Below are 20,683 nucleotides of genomic sequence, written 5' to 3'. Positions count from 1 at the left end.
AACCCGAGGCCATCCGCTAGCCCACAGCTGCACAAGCACATTGCCACCACCTTCATAGCAGGAGGGAGTCGAAAGGCTGTTTAAGGCTGAATAAGCACAGGATGAAGTGGTCTGAAAGCAGGCAATGAGAAGGGAAGGTGCCCGAGATCAAAGAAGTTACTGGGAAGTTCACAATCATGGGAAGCAAACCACCTAAGAGCTGTATCTATGACAGCAACATTCTGTCAGCCTTGTAGGCAATGCCTCAGGGCTGTGCCCTAAGCTGCAGTGACTTTGATACTAACAACCACACCTTGAGGAGGGAAACTTCCATGTAGGAGCACCTCAGTAGGAGGAACTGGGTAACAGTATAGTGACCAGTGGAGCACACATACTAACGTCAGGTGAGGTAAGAATCACCCCCAGTCATAGTTTGTACTGTTTAGAACCTGCTAACACTGTGCTGGATTTTCACCTTCTCCCCTAGGCTCTGTCTCTGCAGAACTAAAAGCAGGTAGCTGGATTCTCTGTCTCCATTGCCTTGGCACACCAAGGACAGGACCCTGCTGGGTGGTGCCCCATTAAGCACAGAGCCTGGGGGTCCACTGCCTCCACACTCCTAGGGAAGGGTCATGTCCTTACACTACAGTAAGCACTGAAAGACCACATAAAAGCATTTTCTCCCTTTCATGAATAGATAGTGCATGCTTAGCTGCTGCCTTTAGCATGCCAGCCATCTCCAAACTTACCCCACGGGGCAGCACCACCTAGCTCTCTTTCTGTTGTGCTTCAGTTCACCATTCCCTTTGCTTCCACAGCTCCAGGAGAGAATGCCTGCTCCTCATGGCCTTCAGATGCACCTCTGGAAGGGAACAACCCCCTGTCACTCAACAGGAAAAAACCTGCATTGGTCACAAAAGGAGAGGTTTTACCTCCCTTTATTTGCCTATCTGCCAAAACAGGAAGGGAGTACCACAGGTGGTTGCTGTGTAGGTTCTTCAACCATCTCCCATCCAGGCTCTACCAGAACCAGTGCTTCAGCTTCCACTTTTCAGTTCAGCACTGGCTGAAGGGGTACCACCCCCTGAACCTCACCATCTTACTCTCAAACCATTCATCATGAAAGGCAGAGGGATGCAGAACAAGAGAGAAGTATTGTGAGGCTTAGTGCCTGATGATGGAGACAGAGTCTGTCATCTCTGGAAGCCCTGACTGAGGCAATTCACAAGGCAAACTTGCAGCAGTAGAAATAAAGTGCTGGTTGTCCTTGACAGCTCCAAAGCTACCTCTCAGTTTCACAGAGCAGCACTATGGAAAGCAAGCTCTACAACATTCATTTGAAGAGAGTTAGGATTTGACAGACTCTTTCATCCAATCTTCTCATTTTTCACCTGCTCTTGATGCAATCCAGAGAGCATTTATCTTCTTTAGTCAAAGATGAGATGATTCACATACTGATGTTTGTCTAACAGCTATGGGTGGCTGCTCATCAGTGCCTTATCAGACTTCTCTCAAAGCAAGGCCTTTCAGCAAAGTATTTAGGAAGAAAAGACACAGAACATTGTTGAAGTAACAGACAAAAATAAGTTGTTATTTACAAGTTATATATATATATATTACAAAACTACTACCATGAGAGACCTTTATACACTGGAACTGCAGTCAGTGTTTGCATTGGTTAAAAAGAAAGATGTCCTTAAGCAGCAACGCTCAGATGTAGCAGTTTGTCCACACAAGTGTATGAGAGACTTTAGATTTCACATTTTCAGACTGATCAGCCTCATTTACAGGTTTATGTCCTCCCAGTGAAGATTTTAAACTGGTGCAAGCTGGAGCACAGAGACAAGTAGCTATGAGTGCTGAACTAAGGGTCCATTTGGAACAGATTAGTGTTTCAAACCATAAATCTGTGAGAAAAATCCCAACTATTTGGCATGAGCCCCTCACCAGCCACCCCCAAAAGGTCAGAGAAAGAGAGCCTCTTAAAGCAACAGTGATTACTGCAGATTACCTCTCTGGAAAAGCAGAGTTTTAACCAAAACTATGTTTAATGCGGTTGAGAGAGATGTATTGATCTGAGGGAGGGAGGGAGGGAGGAAGGGGCAAACACACCATCAGTAACACCATCAGGTAACTTGTTCCACCCTCGCTCTGAGCAACCCCCACACCTCAGGTCATCCAGCTGAGCAAAATGGTGCTTCAGCAAGAGCAAGAATCCAGTTTGATGTCACCAACTCTTCCTTCTGCAGAAGTCCGTTCAGAGTCTCAGTCCTAACTTACATTAACCCCTCGTTTAAGTGCTGACAGGTAAATCAACATACACTTCAGACTGATAGAACAGGGGAAAACATTGACCTTGTTTAAACCAGGATATACAAAAGACAGTTTGCATAGTTACAATTCAAGCACAAAGTCACTGTAAATAGGTACAAAAGCGTGTTTCAGGTTACTAAACTTGCTGCTGCTCGTGCCAGCCGGATCTCGGGCAGGTAGGAATGTAAACTTGAAGGGACTGAGGAGAACAGTCAGTGTTTTTGCTTAAAAAATACAGAGAATGCTTTCCCAAGGACTTAAAAAATACTTTCTGCAGCAGGAACAAACAGGAAGCCATCCAGAATGCCCAAATCCCTCCTGTACAGCAGAGAAGGTTTGCTCATAGGTTCCAAACCTACATACAAAACGAGGCACTAGTTATGCTAGTTTGGAATGTGTCCACAACCCTAAAGGTTCAGTTCACCTCAAGACCTCCCAGACACTGTTGCCTTCTCAACTCCTAAGAAAACATGTCCTCAGAAGGTGGGGCATAGGAGAATCCAACAAAGGCATCATCTGCCTCCAGGACACTGGCATTGACGATGCTGTAATCGGAAGAGACGCAGACCGAGTACGGGACCATCTCCTCTGTAAACACTGCATCGAAATTCCCAATGTCGTCTGGTCCAACCTAGAAACCAGAAAGCTCCATCAGCTGGCATCTCAATACTGTGCCTCAAACTTGTGCTTCTCCTTCAGAGGTCACCTTTAACACCTGAGGCTCTCTGCTTCACGTTGTTCTTCCCTACCCGGGGCAGGAATTTAGGGCAGCGCACCACAGCATCCCTGAGAAGAGCTATTAAAAGCCTGCCTGTTTCTCTGAGGCTGGAGGTCAGGCCTGAGGCTGGAGGTCAGGCCAGAGCCTGCCCACCTCTGTGATCTGACCAGCCTAAGAAATGTGCAGGAACAGCCTTTGCAAAAATGACTTTGAGGAAGATGCAGAAACTAGCACACACACTCCCTCAAAAAGCCAACCCAACAAAAGCCACCAAACCCCAACCCCCAACCCAGCCAGCCAAGAGAAACCACTGGCAGCGCCGCTGGGCTCCCATTCCTCACCACTCTGATACAGACATTCTCTGCCAGTAGGTGAGCCCTGGCACACCCTAATCTGGCAGGCAGGAACTCGGAGCAGCACCAGGCACCTACCACATTGGGATTAAATGGAGGTGGAATCTTCTTCTGAAGGAGGTCAGTCCAGCTGAGGGATTCAAAGAAGGGGTGCTTCTGGATTTCAAGCTGCAGAGAGGAACACAGGGTTTAGGCACTTCAGACATCCATCCTGCTTCAGACTGCATGCATGGAAGGAACCCAGCTCCCTCAGGTTCTTACTCAGAGTTTGTTGTGCAGTACAAGCTGTACTGCTGTCAGTGTTACTGCTCTGAAGTACTACTGATGTAAAACCAGCCATTCACTTGTTAGCCTGCCCATACAAACTGGTTTCCTTTCAATGTTTTCTACTTTGAGCCTTAAAATTAACCACCTTGCAGCCTGCCACAGAGGTAGATCGTTCCCTGGTGGTACCTCTGCTTTTGTCTTCAAGGTTTGTTAGCTTTTGTAAAGCAGATTATTGTCCAAATAGCTTTGTTGCTACACCAGGACAATGTTTGCCATCATTTTAAGGCTCAATACAACCCCAAATGTGCTCTTTTCGTGCTGCTGCTGCTCCTCTTTACCTGAAGGGTGGTTTTCCTGCAGGAAGTGAAACTGGTGTGACCAGAAAATGGCCTTTGCTTCTGCTTATTTCCCAGTTCCACCATTAACAGTGAAACCTACCCTGGTACACCTCAGTGACTGCCACACCAGGAACTGCTCCCTTTGCTGGCAGGCACAGCAGCAGCCAGGCTCTACACATTGATAGCCAGCAGCAATCATCTCTCCCATCCCAGCTTTCAGAGACAGACCACGCTGGTGTCTCAAAGCAGTAAAGCCAGAGAGAGCAGTGATCTCTGTCTCCAGCTGTGGAACCTGTGCACATCAGCTGGTGGTGTGCCTTTGGACAGAGCAGGGCTGGCTGAGCGAGGACCCCACGTACAAAGTCTTCCCTTGCTCCGAGCCTGCTCTGCCGGTCCTTCTCCAGCAGCTCCTCCAGGATGGCCCAGGCTGTCAGGCTGATCCCTGGCCGCAGCACGAGGGGCTTGTGGAGGATGTTCTCATACATCTCAGCCACATCCCTGCAGTAGAAAGGGGGCTGAAAAAGCAAAGCCACATGTAAGCCTGCAGCCACATGCAGTGTTCTGTCTCATGTGTGATCAGGAAATGATTGCTGAGATCACAAACTGCCGACAGGGCACAAGACATCTATCTGACTCTTCTGTGCTCTGCTAGCTTCAAATTCAGCCATCAGCACTGCTGGAGCTTTACACTTGATAGCTTCCCCACCCAGCTCCTCCCTTCCCAACATGCTCTCACATTCCTAAGGAGCCACAGATCTCATCCAGCTTCAAAGCTCCCATTGAACTTGTCTAAAAGAACATGAGAGTGGAAAACCAAGCCTGTCTCCCTCTGGGAGGGGATAAAGCTGAAGAGAACTAACAGAACAGACCCTTACTGCAGTAACTGCATGTGCCCACAGGCAGCAGAGTAAGACTTTGTCCTTCTGATGCTGCATCAAGAAGTGGCAAAGTGAAAGAGCACCTTTAAATGTCACTTTTTCTGCTTCTGAACTGGGGGTTTATTGGGCATGATCACTGCTGCTTCAGGTCACTCATGTGCCCTCAACGTGATGACTGCTGCTCCTCAGCAGAGTTATGTCCAGCAGTTCAGTGCAAAGCAAAGCTCAGACGTCAAGAGGCAATGTAAAACCCAAGTGAGGCAAGCAGCTGCTGTGCTGGGCACAGGACAAACTGCCCATGCACTCCAGGGGAGTACTTCAGCATCTGTAACAACACTCCAGGCTCACTTCACACAGAGGAGGACAGGGGAGGGAGGCCCCATTGCCCCCATACATGAAGTACATACCAGCCCATAAAGCATTTCATAAAGGACTGCACCCAGGCACCACCAGTCCACTGTGTTGTCATAGGGCTGCTTTTTAATGACTTCTGGTGCAAGGTACTAAAAGAAAGGAAGAAAGAAAGAAGTCTGTTAGGGCATCAGGCTTTAGTCACATCACAGTAAGCACCCTCAGGAGAAGCTGCTTCATGCACAGACTGCTAAGAGTCTCTCTTGTCCTTCAAACCTGCCCAACACTTCCTCACCATCTGGCCACTGACCAAGCAGGACAGTGCCTTTCCCACTGGGACATTACTTCCCACACCATTGTTTTCCCAAACCACTTTGTCCCCTCCACTAGGAGACTTGTTTTGCATTTCCAGTAGGCTGCTGCACTGTTGCAGAGGCAACACCTCCCAGCAAGCTGGCCCCTAACTGTGTCTCTGCCATCCTAAGCCTGTGCTCCCCCATCCAGTGCAGGAAAATGCAAGGGGAAGACATTAATTCTGCCTCAAGGGTCTCATCACAGAGAAACTGTAGGACCTGCACAGAGGTTCACTGTAAATCTCCACAAGGGCCTGAGCTGAGAGCCGCTGCATCATTCTTGTCCAACAGCAGTCACAGCAATACAAAAGACAAGATCTGATCCTCCAGTCACACCAGCATTAACAACAGTCATGAACTAGCAGTGGAAGAAGAAAAACACAGGAGTTGGCAACATACCTCTGGTGTCCCACAGAAGGTTGCAGTGGTGTCAGAACTTGCAATCCCTTCTTTACAGAGGCCAAAGTCTGTCAGCACAACGTGACCCTGCTCAGCAAAGAGAGGTACTTCAAAACCAGAACGTGCTCCCCACATGGGCACACCTCAGGTCAGTGTGGTGAGGAAGAGAAGGCAGAACACCAAAAGCAGTGCTGCACACTTACTAGTGAGTCTAGGAGGATGTTCTCTGGTTTTAGATCCCTGGTGAAAGAAAAAGTGATTGTATCAACTGACACAGGGACTGGACTGCAGCTGAAAGGTCACCTTGTGGTGACAGTCTGCACAAGTTTCCTGTAGGAGGACTTCATGAAGTGGGGCTTATTCAGGATTTTGTCCTACTTTGAGCTTCTGCAGCAGAAGGAGAGGCTCCAGGCTTACCTGTAGACAATGTTTATGGAGTGTAGGTAGCCCAGTGCACTGGCTATTTCAGCAGCATAGAATCTGGCTCTGTGCTCAGGAAAGGAACGTTCTCTTTGCAAGTGAAAGAACAGCTGGAAACATGGAGAGAGGAAATGAGACCATCATACACAAACATCAGGTCCATGACTTGTTACTATTAAAATTACATCCTCACTTATTCACCCCCTCCCCTTCTTTGTTTAAAAACAAGAGAATGCAATAGAACTGGGTTTGCTGCACGACTGTGTCCTTCCCTTACTCCCTTCCTTTCTCTCTCATAGCTCAGAAGCAGAGAGGTAACTCAAACACGTAAGGACATTCCCCTAAAGCCAGGACTAGTCAAAAGGAAGCAGAGAAAAATCACTAAGCTGTGAAGCTGGCAAGATTATGTCACACAAGACAGCTTCCTAGCAGGATTTAAGCTGGTGTCACATAAGTCACCTCCCATTCTGGACATGCTTGTGCTCCACACACACTTGCCACAGCTTATCGCAGCCACCGGGAAGGATCTTTTCATCCCTCCCACCCAGAGGGTGCAGGACAGGCTCAAATCCAAACACCACCACATACCTCTCCCCCATTAACAAAATCCAGGACAAAGTAAAGCTTCTCTGTGGTTTGGAAGGAGTAATGTAAGCCAACCAAAAAGGGGTGTTTCACATTCTTCAGCAGCACGTTGCGCTCAGCCATGATGTGCTTTTGCTGCGAGGAAGCAGAACAGCAGTCAGCAAATAGGAATAGCTTTAACTGAGGGGGAGAGGGAAGGGAGGTGTGTGGAGAAAGGATGTGTCTCTTCACCTCTTTCCTATTCAGAACAACTTTCTTCTGCAGCACTTTGACAGCATAGTATTTCCCATCCAGCTTCCTTTTTGCAAGCAGAACCTGTGGAATGAAAAGCAGGTGAAGCAGCCTGGCTGTGGCAGGCCACAAAGCGAAGTGAAGTGAAGCAGCCTGGCTGTGGCAGGCCACAAAGTGAAGTGAAGTGAAGTGAAGCAGCCTGGCTGTGGCAGGCCACAAAGCGAAGTGAAGTGAAGTGAAGCAGCCTGGCTGTGGCAGGCCACAAAGTGAAGTGAAGTGAAGTGAAGTGAAGCAGCCTGGCTGTGGCAGGCCACAAAGCGAAGTGAAGTGAAGTGAAGCAGCCTGGCTGTGGCAGGCCACAAAGTGAAGTGAAGTGAAGTGAAGCAGCCTGGCTGTGGCAGGCCACAAAGTGAAGTGAAGTGAAGCAGCCTGGCTGTGGCAGGCCACAAAGCGAAGTGAAGTGAGGCAGCCTGGCTGTGGCAGGCCACATTCTGTCAGGAAGAAGTTCAGGTTCTGTGCTGGTTTTCCCAACACAGCTCCTCAGGCAGCAATGCAATCACCAACACAGTTTGCTTGCCGCTCAGTGACAATCTGTCACAACAGTGACCTCATGAAAGGCTGAACTACCTTCCATGCCCTGCTGAATCTCTGTCAAGGTCATTTTCAGCCATTTCAGTAAGTTTTAAAGACAATGTAATGAAAACAAAGTAACCCAACCCCAAGGAGTTCAGGAGGGATCCTCTGCTGCATCCTTGTGGGCCAGCAGTATTTCAGTCACCATTGCTCACGCTGCTCCATAGCATCAGGGGTTTGACACAACAGCCTGTGCCAAAGGGAACACAATTGGTGCTCCAGGCCAGGAACTGGGCTGCCTGCCTCCCTTCCTGGGGAGACAGAGGATCCCTGTGGCTCTCAGCAAGGGCAATGCTCCCTTTCCTTACTCCCAACCAGTGACTGAGGCAGCCAACACCTGCTCCAGCAGGGAAACCACGGCAGGGCAGGCACAGGGGCCCAGCAGGGCACTCGATATGCCACCCACCACTGACACCACTTGCAAAGCCTGTGGCCAACAGTCACTATGCTCAGCACACTAGGGCAGACAGAGCAATGAGAACTCACCTTGCCAAAGCTGCCCTTCCCAATCACCTTCAGGAAATCAAAGTCTGTTGGTTTAGCACTGAAAGACACATAGGAAGGAGATGGTCAGCTGGGTAGAAGTGCCAAGCTGCACAGCAGTGCAGCACTTGAGCTGTACAGGGAACAGTCTGCTGGCACCCTCCTTTGTTCCTCAGCCCACCCAGCACCTGGCTTTCCACAGACCTTCCCTCTCCATTCTGCAGTGCCACTTGCCCTTGAGTTTGGTTTGTAAGCTTAAGATGCAAAGGAGGAGCAAGAGTGACGTTGTTACTCTCCACAGTCTACTTTCTTGCCATTTTTAAGCCTCCACTTCCCCACGACTTTTCCTGGAGCTAATTTCTCATTTCCAGAGGGCCAAATGAATTCTCAAGCACACAGGAGAGAAGGAAGGACTGAGTTTGTCATCTATTATCTCATCCTCCCCCCCTGTTAAATTGCAGCAAGAAGGGAGGCCACACCACCTTTCTCCTCTGTGCACTCTCAGTTTTTCCACTCCCACATCACCTCTGCTTTCACTTTTTTCCCCAGCATTCCCTTTTTCCCTAAACACAATTCAGAGAGATTTTTGTCAGCAATTTTCCATGTTTTCAGACTCCCAAACAGCAGCTCCATCACCCTGCCCCTGAACGGAGCACTCTTACATCCCATTTTGTGCTGCCACCTCTTAAACATTTCCTGTCAGCCCAGAGCAGGGCAGTGAGGCAAAGCAAGCCAAAGCAGCAGTCACCTCCCAGACAGGGGAAGCAGATGTGCACAGACCTGAGAGCAGCAGCTCTGCAGCTGACAGCAGAGAACAGGCTCTGACTGCAGTGACCAAGTTTGCAGTACCCACAGCCCAGCTGCTCCTCTGCTGAGCACTAAACCAAGCTCATGTTCAGAAACATCTCTAAGTGCAGCAAGCTAACAACATCTGGAGCTTGAAAGGGAAAATAGCTTTTAAAAGAGTCATTCATGTAGCCCAGGAGTCAATGTTTTGCCTCCTCCCAGGCAGTGCTAATCAACAAATACAGGCTGATAGCCAAAGAATTCCTCATCCTGTGACCAACTGCACTCAGGCTAACTTCCCAGGCTTTAACATCCATTTGAATTAAATGTAACTAAAAACAACCCAAAGCCCCAAAACATTAAATTGAATTACTTTTTAATTCAATTTATTTGAAACCTACTGAGGATTTCCAGATGGTCCCAAGTTGATGTTCTGTGAGGTAGAGTTTAACTGTGGGGAGAGACAGAGAAGTTCATTTGTAATACTTTGTGTGGTGATTGCTTCTGTTTCAACCAGCAGCGATACCAAACACTCATTTGCTCAGCCCACATCTCTACACTCCTGGAATCACTCTGGCTGAAAGAGACCTTTCAGAGCCTCAAGTCCAGTGTGTGACATTGGATTTCTGAAGAGATCCAACACCCAGATGGGGAACTCTGCAAGCCCAAGTCTGTGGCCATCATCACCTCATCACAGATCATTTCTCCACCCATCACCCTGGGCAACAAAGGTGTGAGCGTGTGAGGCTGTGCCTTTAAGAAAAGGCAGTGCTGGGACACTATGGCTGAGCGTTTCCCACACCACAAAAGGTGACAAAATAATTGTGTCCAGACAGAGGACAAGATTAGGGACACACAGTTAAGACCAAGCAGCTTGCTCCTTCTCCAGGACTTAACCCTTGCTGCATTGGCTCCAGGAACAGATGGAGCAGATGATCTTTGAGGTCCCTTCCAACCTCAGCCATTCTACAAATACACTGTCTGCCTTTTACCCTGAATCCTCCAAGCTCTCACCAGCAGAGCACCCTAACCCCCAGCGTTTATGCAGGAGTGGGTACTGTAAGGCATGGGGGTTGTGAAAAACAAGCAGTGAGCATTCTCTCCACCCCAAGAGGAAGAGTTCAGCTGGAATGGCAATAACTCAGTTCCAGGAATGACACCAATCTCCCCAGCACACACCCAGCCAGAGCCTGGAAACGACAGGGAGAGGAGGAAGCCACTGCCATGGAGGTAATTGTCTCCATTTTCTCTCTGATGAATACAAGCAGTATTTGTTCCCTGCTGGGGGGCTGGGTTTGGTCAGAGGAGGACAGGCTGCACTTGAGCACAGGTTAGCTGGGGACAGGCCAGCGGGCAGCACAGAGCCAGCACTCCTGCAGCAGCAGAGAATGGCTGCTACTGTTCACCCTGAGAGCCACCCACACAGCAGCACTGGCCAGTTTTGAAAGAGCCACTGCAGAAAAGGTTTCTTTTTCTTTTTTGAGGCTTGCTTTTGTTCCTTATTGCTTAGCTTTACCATTTACAGTAACCAGGAGAAAGTGAGTTTGCTACCAAGCAGGCTGGTCCACTACACATGAGCTCTCCTCCCACTTTGGATTCTGTTGGAGCATGACACATCATTAATTTTACACAGGAGGTTTAGATCATTCCTCATTACTCAAAATACCTTTCAAAGGAGGAGGAAAGTGGTATTTCAGTTTAGAATGGTGCTGTAAGCTCTCAGGGCTGTTGAACACTTCAACAAGAAGAACAACTGAAAATAAACCAACCCAAGACTGGCACCTTTGGAAGGGAAGCTTTCAGAGACCCTCAGCCTGCTCTGGGTCACACAAACCAAAGTGACAGCTCTGCAGTTTTTAACAGGGGCTGAGTAAGAGGCACTAAGGTCACATTTGTACACCAACAAATGAGCCACAGAGCAACAGAGTTCAACGTGGCACTGCTGCCTGCCTCCCCTTTTTCCCACAGCACTGTTTCTGGAGGCCTCCAGCCATGGAGTGGCTTTGTGACAGAGGAGGCTTCAGACCCCACACGGGGTTGTAAGTGCAATGCAATCACACCCACCCTCGCTCCTGAGTGCCTTTCAGAACGCTGCACTCCCCCCTGAGAGAACTGTTTCTCCCCCTTGTTAAAAAACACAAGCAGCATCCCCCCCACACAAGCAAACAAAGAGACAAAGAGACATTCAGTCTCCTCTGCTCCTGCCCAGATGTTCTTAGTGAGGCTCTTTGGACAGACTGCACAAACTGTGGCAGCTAAGCTCTGCCTGAGGCTGTTTCTTGTAGGGCAGACAGAAGTCAGCAATCGCCTTTACCCCTCTGCAGTTCACCTCTCACAGCCCACAGTGGAACAGGCCTGTTCAGAGGGGCATGGAGGGGATTCTCTGTGAAGCCAAGCAGTAAGTCTCAGTAGGTAACAAACCAAAGACTGCCCTCAAGCAGCTGCAACTCGGAAGACCTTTGTTTTCATTACCTTCCGACCACTCCTTTCATCTTCATCCTCGGAGGGATCCGACTGGTGCTTGGGGTTATCCATCTGAAGGAAGGCTCTGACATCTGGGCTAGAAACACAGGGAACCTCATTAGCACCCCCATCACCTCTGGGCTTTCCAGCCACAACCACAGGAAGCAGAGGATTAGGCAGCAGCCTCAGATGAGTTGCTCGCCACAGAGCTTTCTATCCAAGCTCTGGTCCTTAAGGGCTGTGTACAGGAAACACTACCAGCAACACAATTCAGCTGCTGACTCTCCCACAGGACATGACATTTTCTCCTTGCAAAACCCTGATGTGTTCAAGTGCATGTAGGTGAAGGCTTCACAGGGAAACACTCTGCAGAGCTGCACTGGGAGGCAATTAGAATTCATGCTTTCTTCTAATAATTAGCTAGCAACCACTAGGAGACCAACTTCAGTTCAGCAAACTGAGGAGTTTCAAACCCTTTCTTGTTTTCCTTTCTACTGAGGTAGTGCAGCACAACACAGAAGCAAACACACAGCCTGCATTGTCAGGAGAGATGTGTGACCCAAGGGACACAGGGCTGCAAGGATCCTGTCCCCACTCAAAACAACTTCCATCTCCAGCAGAAGATGGTGGTCTTGCATCTAGGATGTGTTCTGGCTGGGTGCTGACAGGACAAGGTCAAGCTGAAGAAATCTCACCTGCATGTCAGAGATAAAGTGCTCTGGGAAGCTCCCTTCCTAGGCTGTTCAGTACAAGAGCAGCACTGACTCCCCATGGAGCTCTTACCCCAGGCCATATTAAAGAGGGGACTTCCCAGCAGCAGCTGATGGATTTGCTTTGCTGATTTCAATCCATCTGCACCCTGCTGCAAAGTGAGGATCAGAAGTGAGAGAGGAGCCATTCCTGCCATTTCTCCAGCTCCTGTGCTTCATGCTGACCCTCACTCCTGTTCTGTGCCACCTGAGGCTCCCACTCTCCATCAGTTACACTCTGTACTCCCAGTCCCTCTATCAAATGTTTCAGGTCTAAAGCACAGCAGCAGGACTCCTCACACAGTTTCCCACCATCATCCCCAGTTTCATTCTTCCCATCCTCTGTGAGCTCCAAATTCTGATCTATTTCAGGGTCAGTCTTTTCCCCTGAGTCCCACTCTGGTTTGAGCACTGTAGTGATACTGGCTCATGAGCCAGCCCTTTACACTGAAGCATCTTTGGCTATCACAGTCTCTACAATGAAGGGTTCTGGTTAATGCTTGTCACTAGTCAGAACAACAGAACCAGACCTTAATTACCTCTCAGCATTCATGACTCTGGACAACGGGCTGATTAAATAGAGCATGTTGTAACACATCTCAACTAGTTACTATAGTAACTTTGTCCACGACTGAATTCACAGCAGGGAAAAAATAACTTCAGACAATCAGCTGCCAGTAAAAGGAGGCTGTGCAGTTGCAGGGCATTCATCAGCCTCACTGCATGGCAGCCAGAAGTGGAACTGCTCAATGGTACACTGGTCACATTTGTCACTTTAAAAGCACTGCAAAAAAAGGAGTGATGAAAAAGCAGAAGTTTAGTGTAGCCAGTGCTTAGCCAAGCTTGCAGCACGGTAAGCAAAGTGCCTGGTAGGACTCCTGAGCTGTGGCAGCTCAGGTGGGCGAGTTCTGTGTCTTAAAGCACACTGAGGCTGCTCCTAAAATAGCCTGAGGTAGGAAAAGGACCAAGACCCCAGCTTCAGAAGGGATACTCAATATCCCAGGGATGCTCAGCCCCAGCAGAAGTGGGCTTGCCTGGGCTGGTGTGGCTGGAGTAGCTCTGAAATCCAGGAAGGGCTCTCAGCTCCTGCTGGGATACTCCTGCAGAAACCTGGGAAGCCACACACAGAGTTTGGACGTGCTCAGATATCAACAAGCCCAGAAAGTCCCTCGAGTTTTGAAGCATAAAATGGCCAGGGGCTGAACCTGGAGGCTTAAGCCACACTTCAGTCATGTGCCCAGCATCTTTCTTCTCCACACACTCAGAAGGGAATTGAACCACTGCTGTCTGCCTCACAGGGACCAAAGGCTCTAAAGCCCACAGTGCACGAACAGAGCACCACTGCTGTCACACAAGGTTTGCTGGCCCCTAGGAGGGCTGCATCACTTTACAGCCCAGGGGCTTCACATCCATTTTTACATCACTCAGCCTCTGAAAGCAGAAGAATCCACTCTCTCTGATTTCCTCCCAGGGAAGCAGCCCAGACCCCTACTTCTCACTCAGAGCTGAAAACTCCTCTCCCCACAGAGGCTGGCATCCTCCAGCTCTTCAAGTGTTATGCAAATGTTCTCCTCCTCATTAAGGAGCTACTTTGGAGTATTTAAAAATAGCCACCTTACATCTTTAATGCACCCTCTGTTAGACTCCTGGATTCAAACAGATTGTCTCTGGATGCATTCTGACAGACAATTAAGTGCATTCATGTTCCTCAAGCCCCACACTGGAGGGGGCAAGCAGCCCAGTTTGAGGAGCTCCCAGCAGCTGAGAAGCCTCAGTGCTCACCAGCTCCCAGCTCCCATTCAGGACAGGAAGGGGAGACCTGGATCATATCTCTGGCCCTTCTGACACTGTTTTGGCATTCTGTCCATGAGAGCAAGCTCTCCATCGAACACAGCTGAGGAATGCAGCCTGAAGCCAGTCCACCTAGCTGCCAGTCTGACCTCAGCCAATGGCCCACCTCTCCCACTGACTGCAGGGCCCTCTGATCAACACACATCAGGTCTAGGACTGAGCAGAAAGCTTTGGCTTTGCCATGATACTGCACAAGTGTGTCACAGCCAAGAACAAAGACCACTGAAGGAGGGGAAAGGGAAAAAAAAGAGGAGAAAAATGTATTCAAAAAGCTGCAGAGAGTGCTGCATGTTTCAGAGCACAAGGTCAGTGTCTCCTGCCTGGTCACACTGAAGCTGCCATTCCTGCTTTCCAGTGCAGACACTCAGGTGCTGTCCTCCCATCCAGGCAGGAGGGCATCACCAAGAACCATCTTTAAGCTTTTGGTGGAACACTTTTCCTAGGCAGGACTTAACACCTCCACATCCCAAGGTTGGCTTTAGTGCCTGAAATACTCAGAGGAAGGACAAAGCTCTGTGGGAATGCACAAGCCCCTGGGCCTTCCTTGTGGGTTACCAACTTTACATAACTTAACTTGCTTAACATCCAATTTAGTTAGCACCTGAAAGCAGAACAGTCTAAGCAAGCAAGGATGTGGAGGCTCAGTCACCACCTGGAAGGAGACTCCACAACCCCCCTGAGCTCCAGTGCTCCTCAAGCAGTTTCTAGCAGATTTCACTGCAAAACCCCAAGACCCAAGGTGCTAAAGTATTCCTTCACTTGGAACACCAGCTGGTGCAGAGAGGAGGGGATGGATGCTCTCATCATTCAGCTGATCTTTTGTTACACAAAGTAAAAGCAAAACAACCCAGAAACTGCTAGAGACCAGACAGGTGAAATCAATGTTCTGCTTAAAAGTACTTCATTTGCAGTTTTGTATTTGCCATCTCCCATCTTCTCCACAGTCCTTATAAAACAGAAGCACAGGAACTTACTGGTTGCATAGCTCTGGCTGTCTAACTAAATTCTGAATGAATTCATTCAGTCCTGCTCTTCTCTGTTTGATAAAATCTGGAAAAGAAAGAGAGAGCTTTAGCAGAAGGCTCAGTCAGCTTGGGAAATGGGATTTTCAGATGTAGGGGCTTTAGGAGTCGAGGAGGAGTGAGAGAGAGAGACTGCTTCACAGCTGGCCCAGAACAGGACTGCTCCTACATGTGAACCTCAGCAGCTTCCAACACTGAGGTGAGGGAACAAATGTCACCCTCCCTGACATGATCTGACAATCCAGTGGTGCCCTGGCAGTGGGACTGGAGGACCTTCCAGCCTAAACAACTCTGTGATTCTCTTTTGGCAGGTCTGGGGCAGAGGGCTACCTAAGCTTCCCTCTCCTACAGCCCAGTCCGGCAGACCAATGGATCCAAACAGGGATCGACAGCAGCAAAGCATCTCCACAGCCACCTGTACAGCCTGGGACTTCTCCCAGGAGCCAGCAGAAACAGGGCATCAAAGCCTCAAGAAATCAGCGTTAAGAGAAAGCATTATTGAAATGAGCATCAAGGCTCCAGCTGCAGCCTGCCCCCCAGCAAGAACACCTTGAGAACTAGTGAGTGTCTCATGCCTCAAGGCCTGCAGCACCGCTCACAGATCCACAGCACGGCTGGGGACTCTCTTCCACATCCCAAGTTGCAATCAAGTTTTAGGGCTCCCCCTCCCCATTTGACCTCCACTTTCCTAAAGGAGACTCCAAGAACACCTGAGCAGACCTGACTGCATGGCATGACAAGAACTTCAACCAGATCTGAAGACCCCAAGGTCAGAGAAAAGGGAAGAAACCAAAGCCAACCAGGAAGTCCCTGTAGGCAGAACACATGTAGGACCTCTGGCCATCATTCACCTCTTCATCAGGAGAGGACACCACAGCTTGGAGAGTTGCATTTGATTCTTTTCATGAGAAACAACAAGGAGTTGCAGGCAGGATCCAGATGATTAACTGCAACTGCCAAGAATTAGTCTGAAGGAGCTCTAAGAAACCCAAACACCACATCCCAAGAGTTCAACACTGAACCAATTGTCCTTTGGATCCATTTCTTCTTTAGCAAAGGAGAAGAGGAAATGCTTGAAGCAGGTGCAGGAGGAGGTGAAGCTACAGCAGCAAGGCAGCTACACTAACTCCTGCTCTCAGCTGGAGCATGACTACACTCTGCTTTAGTCACTCTGAGGACTGGGTAAAACTCATCTGAGACAGCCTCTTGTGGGCTGGAAATTGATCAATTTTCAGATACAGGAACTGACAGGATGAGCAACCAGATGATAGCTTACCAGGATCAAAATTATCTCCAAATATTCTTTTAGCTGGAATCTTCAGGTTCATGGTGGGGAATTGCTTCTTTAGCTGCAAACAAAACACAGACAATTGGATTTGTGGCAATGCAATTGCACAGTGGGTTGTGTCACAGTACCCAGAAACAATTGCCTTGTTTGCTTCCTGATAAACAGCTGAACACCTGATGATTAGTAACTCTGCTCAGACACTTGGGGAAATCAAACAAACAAACCAACCTGCACTCAGCTGCTCTGCACCAGTCACACCCTTCCCACTTCCAAGGGCTTCTCACTTCCAAGGGCCTCTCGCTTCAGCAGGCCATGGACTACTGCAGCTGTTTTCTGCAGCATTGCCAGAGGGATTTTCCACTTGGCCCAGCTTAAACAAACCAAAACACACCAGAAGTTTCCACAGACTTTCTTCTCCTCTTTACTTCCTTTCTCCACCAATTCTCCACCTCTCAGGCTTGTGCTTTGTGACCAGCTTCTCTTCCAGTTGGCAGCCCAAGCTTTCTGGGGAACTATGCTGTATGAATCCTAGGATGGTTTGGGGTGGAAAGGAGAGAAGCCTGACTGCTTCCCACAGGGGCAGCAGAAGGCCATGGAGGCACAGACAGGCAGCTGGTCCTATTTCCTTATGGGGATCACTGAGGAATTATTTCTTCTGTTAAGAAGTAAAAGACAAGAAGAAGCAAGAGACTGGGGGCTCTAGACATGAACTAAAATATGGTCACAGGACACAAAACAGGGGCAAAGGCCAACAAACCCCAGCAGTCCACACTGCCATGAAACCTGGCTACAAAGCTGCAGGCAGGGACTGCCAGGGCTGCCCAGAAAGTTTGTGCCAGGGAACAAGGATTTGTATTTCAGAGTAAAACACTTCCACTAAGAGAACTTTCTCCCTCTGCAGAGCTTTGCAGGCAGTTTCACCACCAGGAACAAATACAGGTTCCAAATGCTCTGACAATCATTAAAGCAGCATCCTCTGTGCCTCAGTGCAACAGCAGGGGCAGAAAGAAGTGGATTTGGAGTCTGACATTCAAACAGCTCCACTTCCAAAAAGTCCACCCTGTCATTTCCTCCAAGCAAGCCCCTGTGGGCACTGAGTGTGAGCTCAGCCCCTTGAAGGGGGCACTAACTGAGCCCTAGCACTGCAGACAAGCGCTGCTGAGGCCTGACTTCACAGCTGCCCTTTGCTTACCGTGTTGTAGAGCTTATCAAACTCTGCATAGCGCCTGAAGACGAACCACTCGCTCCTGCCCACCGAGACCAGCACTTTGTAAACCTGTAGGAGCAAGGACACAGTCAGGGCCAGCTGCAGACCAACAAACCTCCCAGATTTGGGCCTGAGGTGGCAGTAAGAGCAGGCTGTTAAAGGTACTTGTGGAGCTACATGCTTCTTCCAGCCCAGCGGCACAGACATCACCACAGACGACTGGAACCAGCAGAGCCTGGTGTTTCACAGCCTTCTCAAAGCATCAGGGAAGCAAACATCAAGCCCAAAGCTCCTGTAGTGGAGTTGCATGAATTAGTTCATACCCAAGAAGAGCATGTGGCTACCAGACATGAGGCTATAAAAACTGGCTATGCTGTCTGTTAACAACTTGCTAATCCACAGTAAAGACTCATGCTAAGGGAGGGAAACATTCACCCCTGAGGAGAGAGCTCACCTGCAGGGCACTCATTAGCTGGCAACATCCTGAGCACGTGTTCCAGTCAGGATGCTGGCAGGTGACACGAGTGTTCAGGGGGAGAAAACACTGCTGCAGCTGAACTGCAGCACAGGTTACACAACCCACAGCTGGAGCTCAGCTGCACAGCTGTGGCCATTCCAATCCCACAGCAGCAGAGGACTCCAGGAACTAGACAGACTGTCAAGCCCTGGCTTCACAGATCTGCCTGACAGCTGAGTGTCCAGCAGGCTTCTCCTGCCTCTTATGCAACTAGTCCACCTCCCTTCTCCACCTCCTTGTGCTTCCAGAAGGAGACTGGCCATTCCCTCGGGGGGGGGGAATTGAGTGTAGAAGGCTGCTAGTTCCTGCTGGGGGAATCTGGAGTAATGTCCCAGCCTCCCTTCTGTCCTGCACCAGCAGCTTTCCTCTCTTTTTAACTCCCTCAGCAGAGCTGGGCAGCCACCATTCTGCATTCCTGCCACACAACTGCTCAGATCAGCTGCTCCCAGCCTTCCCTGGGGGACAGAGGAGGCTGGAAGCAAGCACAGGGCAAAGCAAGCATTAGCATCAAACTCACCTACTCTCTAGAGCCTCCTGAGACTGGGACCTACAAAAGCTTCAGCTGCAGAGACTGAAGTACTGTCACAGAATCACAGAATGGTTTGGGCTGGAAGGGACCTTGAAGATCACCTAGTTCCAACCTCCTGCCATGGGCAGGGACACCTTCTACAAGACCTGGTTGCTCAAGGTCTCTTCTAACCTGGCTTGGAGCCTCCACAACTTCTTTATAAACCTATTGGAAGAACTTCCTCTTAATGCCCAGAAGAGGAAGGAAAAGCAGCAGCATTCCTGAAAACACAACCAGCACCATCAGCACCATCAACCAGGCTGCCAGCTCCAGACAGGAGAGGGGCTGGCTGCTCCTGGATGGGATAGATCTCTGCACAGAAGCAGCACTGACATGAAAATGCTTCATCTCTGTTTCGGTAGCTCATGCTCCTGGATTGAACATTCCATGTGAGTAAGAGAGAGGCAAGTGAAAAGGCAGGCTGGTTCCAGGTGCAAGAGAGCAAGCACTGAGAGAGTAAGGCAACTATTTATTGTCAACAGAAAGGGAAAAAACAAGTCCACAATTTCCAGGGGGCTGGGGAAGAGGATTAGACATCACAAGGCTGAGACAGAGCTTCCAGATTGAATCAAAACCCTTGAAAGAGATTTCTTAATAAGCCTGTGTGTGGTGGGGGTGTGAAGGGAGACAAGAGCAGGTCAGGAGAGAAAATTAAGCTTCAGACATCAAACAGCATAGGGATAAAAGCAAGAAGTCCAAAACAAAGCTCTTTGGCAAAACAGGCAAGAGAAGGGCCCACTAAGCAGCAAGGACAGAATAGCAATCAGCATGGCCTAGATATGGCCCCAAACTGGCAACTGTTTTGCTCTTTTTGTGAGGAAAGTGAATGCTGAATCCTCAGGAAGAGGCAGGGCAGGGAAGCAGAGTGGATACAGAGGCTGCTCACCATGGATTAAGTGGAAGCAAAAACCCTTCCCTGCCAGAGCACCCAAAAATGTGAAACTGTAAGGAAAAAAGCCCAACCCCAAACTGCTATGCAGTTAAGTAATTCAATATTCCATCAAAGGTTCTGAAAGTGCTGAGGAAGAGCTCACTGCCAAAGACACCACTGAAAAGCTTGAGCTATGTACCAGTGTGAGGGCAGCACAGACACACAAGTGTCGGTGAAAACGCTCAGAGCGAGCGGGAGGGGAGAAAGAGGAGCTACAGAAGCTAAGTGGCACACACTCATCTTGTTTCCATGCCAGCAGGAAGTGAGCCACCCAGGCTTGGAGCTGGCACTCACTTGGCTCAGATCAGTAAGCCTCTAGAATAGTCTCAGAAGCAGGAGTCAGGATGCTGTACGTGACAGCAAGGTGAGGACTATGCAACACAGCCACCTGAGGCCTTTCTGAGCCTCTCTCACTTTGACCTTTCCTTTCACCCTGGGGCTCCTGCTGCTCCTTATGGAAATGGCACCAAAGCATCACTGACAGCTGCACCTGCCACCAGTGTTAGGAACCGTGTCCCTCTGCACCCTTCCTCACTCCCCACCAACAGCAGCCCTGGCAGGCTCCAACCATTACAACCCAGCTACATGAGGAGCCAGTGAAGGCAGAGACAAAGGCAGCTCCTCCAGGAGGCTCAGCATGACCCTCACTTCTGTTATCAAACCCTAAAATAGATGTGGTAATACTCAAAAGCTTGGCTGTGAAAAGCAGCTCTGTCAAGCTGCTAATTATTCCCTGCTGCAGGAAGCAGAAGCCACCAAGACAACTGTAGCTATCTCCATACAGTGCAAGCTGGGCTGGCTTCCTCTTCCCCCCTCTCAGCTCCCAGTTCCTGAAGCTTCCTGCTCCTGCTTCCACACTTCTGTGAGGAAAGTGCCTGTGAGTTGCTATGGTTGTCACACAGCCCTTTAGGTGAAGGGGCCTGGAAACCACAATGCTGGTATGCACCACAAACATCCCCCCCTGGCACATCTGAACAGCAGAGCTGCCAGCACTGAGGCA

The 20,683-nt window shown here is 49.4% G+C and overlaps 1 protein-coding gene across 2 annotated transcripts in view; it reads right to left on the bottom strand.

Annotated features, from left to right (window-relative positions):
- Positions 1-1,549: 1,549 nt before the first annotated feature.
- SGK3 (serum/glucocorticoid regulated kinase family member 3) overlaps positions 1,550-20,683 on the bottom strand; it is a 40,705-nt gene continuing 21,571 nt past the window's right edge. For both annotated transcript variants that reach the window (XM_068162505.1, XM_068162506.1), the window contains exons 3-17: positions 17,653-17,736; positions 16,449-16,521; positions 15,125-15,200; positions 11,560-11,647; positions 9,489-9,538; positions 8,305-8,362; positions 7,186-7,269; positions 6,958-7,089; positions 6,367-6,479; positions 6,153-6,189; positions 5,950-6,036; positions 5,254-5,349; positions 4,328-4,483; positions 3,442-3,531; positions 1,550-2,923 (exon numbers count right to left, since the gene is read on the bottom strand). In XM_068162505.1, coding sequence (XP_068018606.1) covers positions 2,753-2,923; positions 3,442-3,531; positions 4,328-4,483; positions 5,254-5,349; positions 5,950-6,036; positions 6,153-6,189; positions 6,367-6,479; positions 6,958-7,089; positions 7,186-7,269; positions 8,305-8,362; positions 9,489-9,538; positions 11,560-11,647; positions 15,125-15,200; positions 16,449-16,521; positions 17,653-17,736 — 1,395 coding nt within the window. In that variant the 3' untranslated portion in view covers positions 1,550-2,752. The remainder of the gene's footprint in view (positions 2,924-3,441; positions 3,532-4,327; positions 4,484-5,253; positions 5,350-5,949; positions 6,037-6,152; positions 6,190-6,366; positions 6,480-6,957; positions 7,090-7,185; positions 7,270-8,304; positions 8,363-9,488; positions 9,539-11,559; positions 11,648-15,124; positions 15,201-16,448; positions 16,522-17,652; positions 17,737-20,683) is intronic.

Source organism: Melanerpes formicivorus, unplaced genomic scaffold, assembly GCF_026170545.1.
Source record: "Melanerpes formicivorus ecotype bairdi unplaced genomic scaffold, bMelFor1.0.p_v2 SCAF_65, whole genome shotgun sequence".
In the NCBI taxonomy this organism is placed as follows: Eukaryota; Metazoa; Chordata; class Aves; order Piciformes; family Picidae; genus Melanerpes; species Melanerpes formicivorus.
The sequence above is the reverse complement of the archived record's forward strand: the minus strand, read 5'-3'. Positions and strand labels throughout refer to the sequence as shown.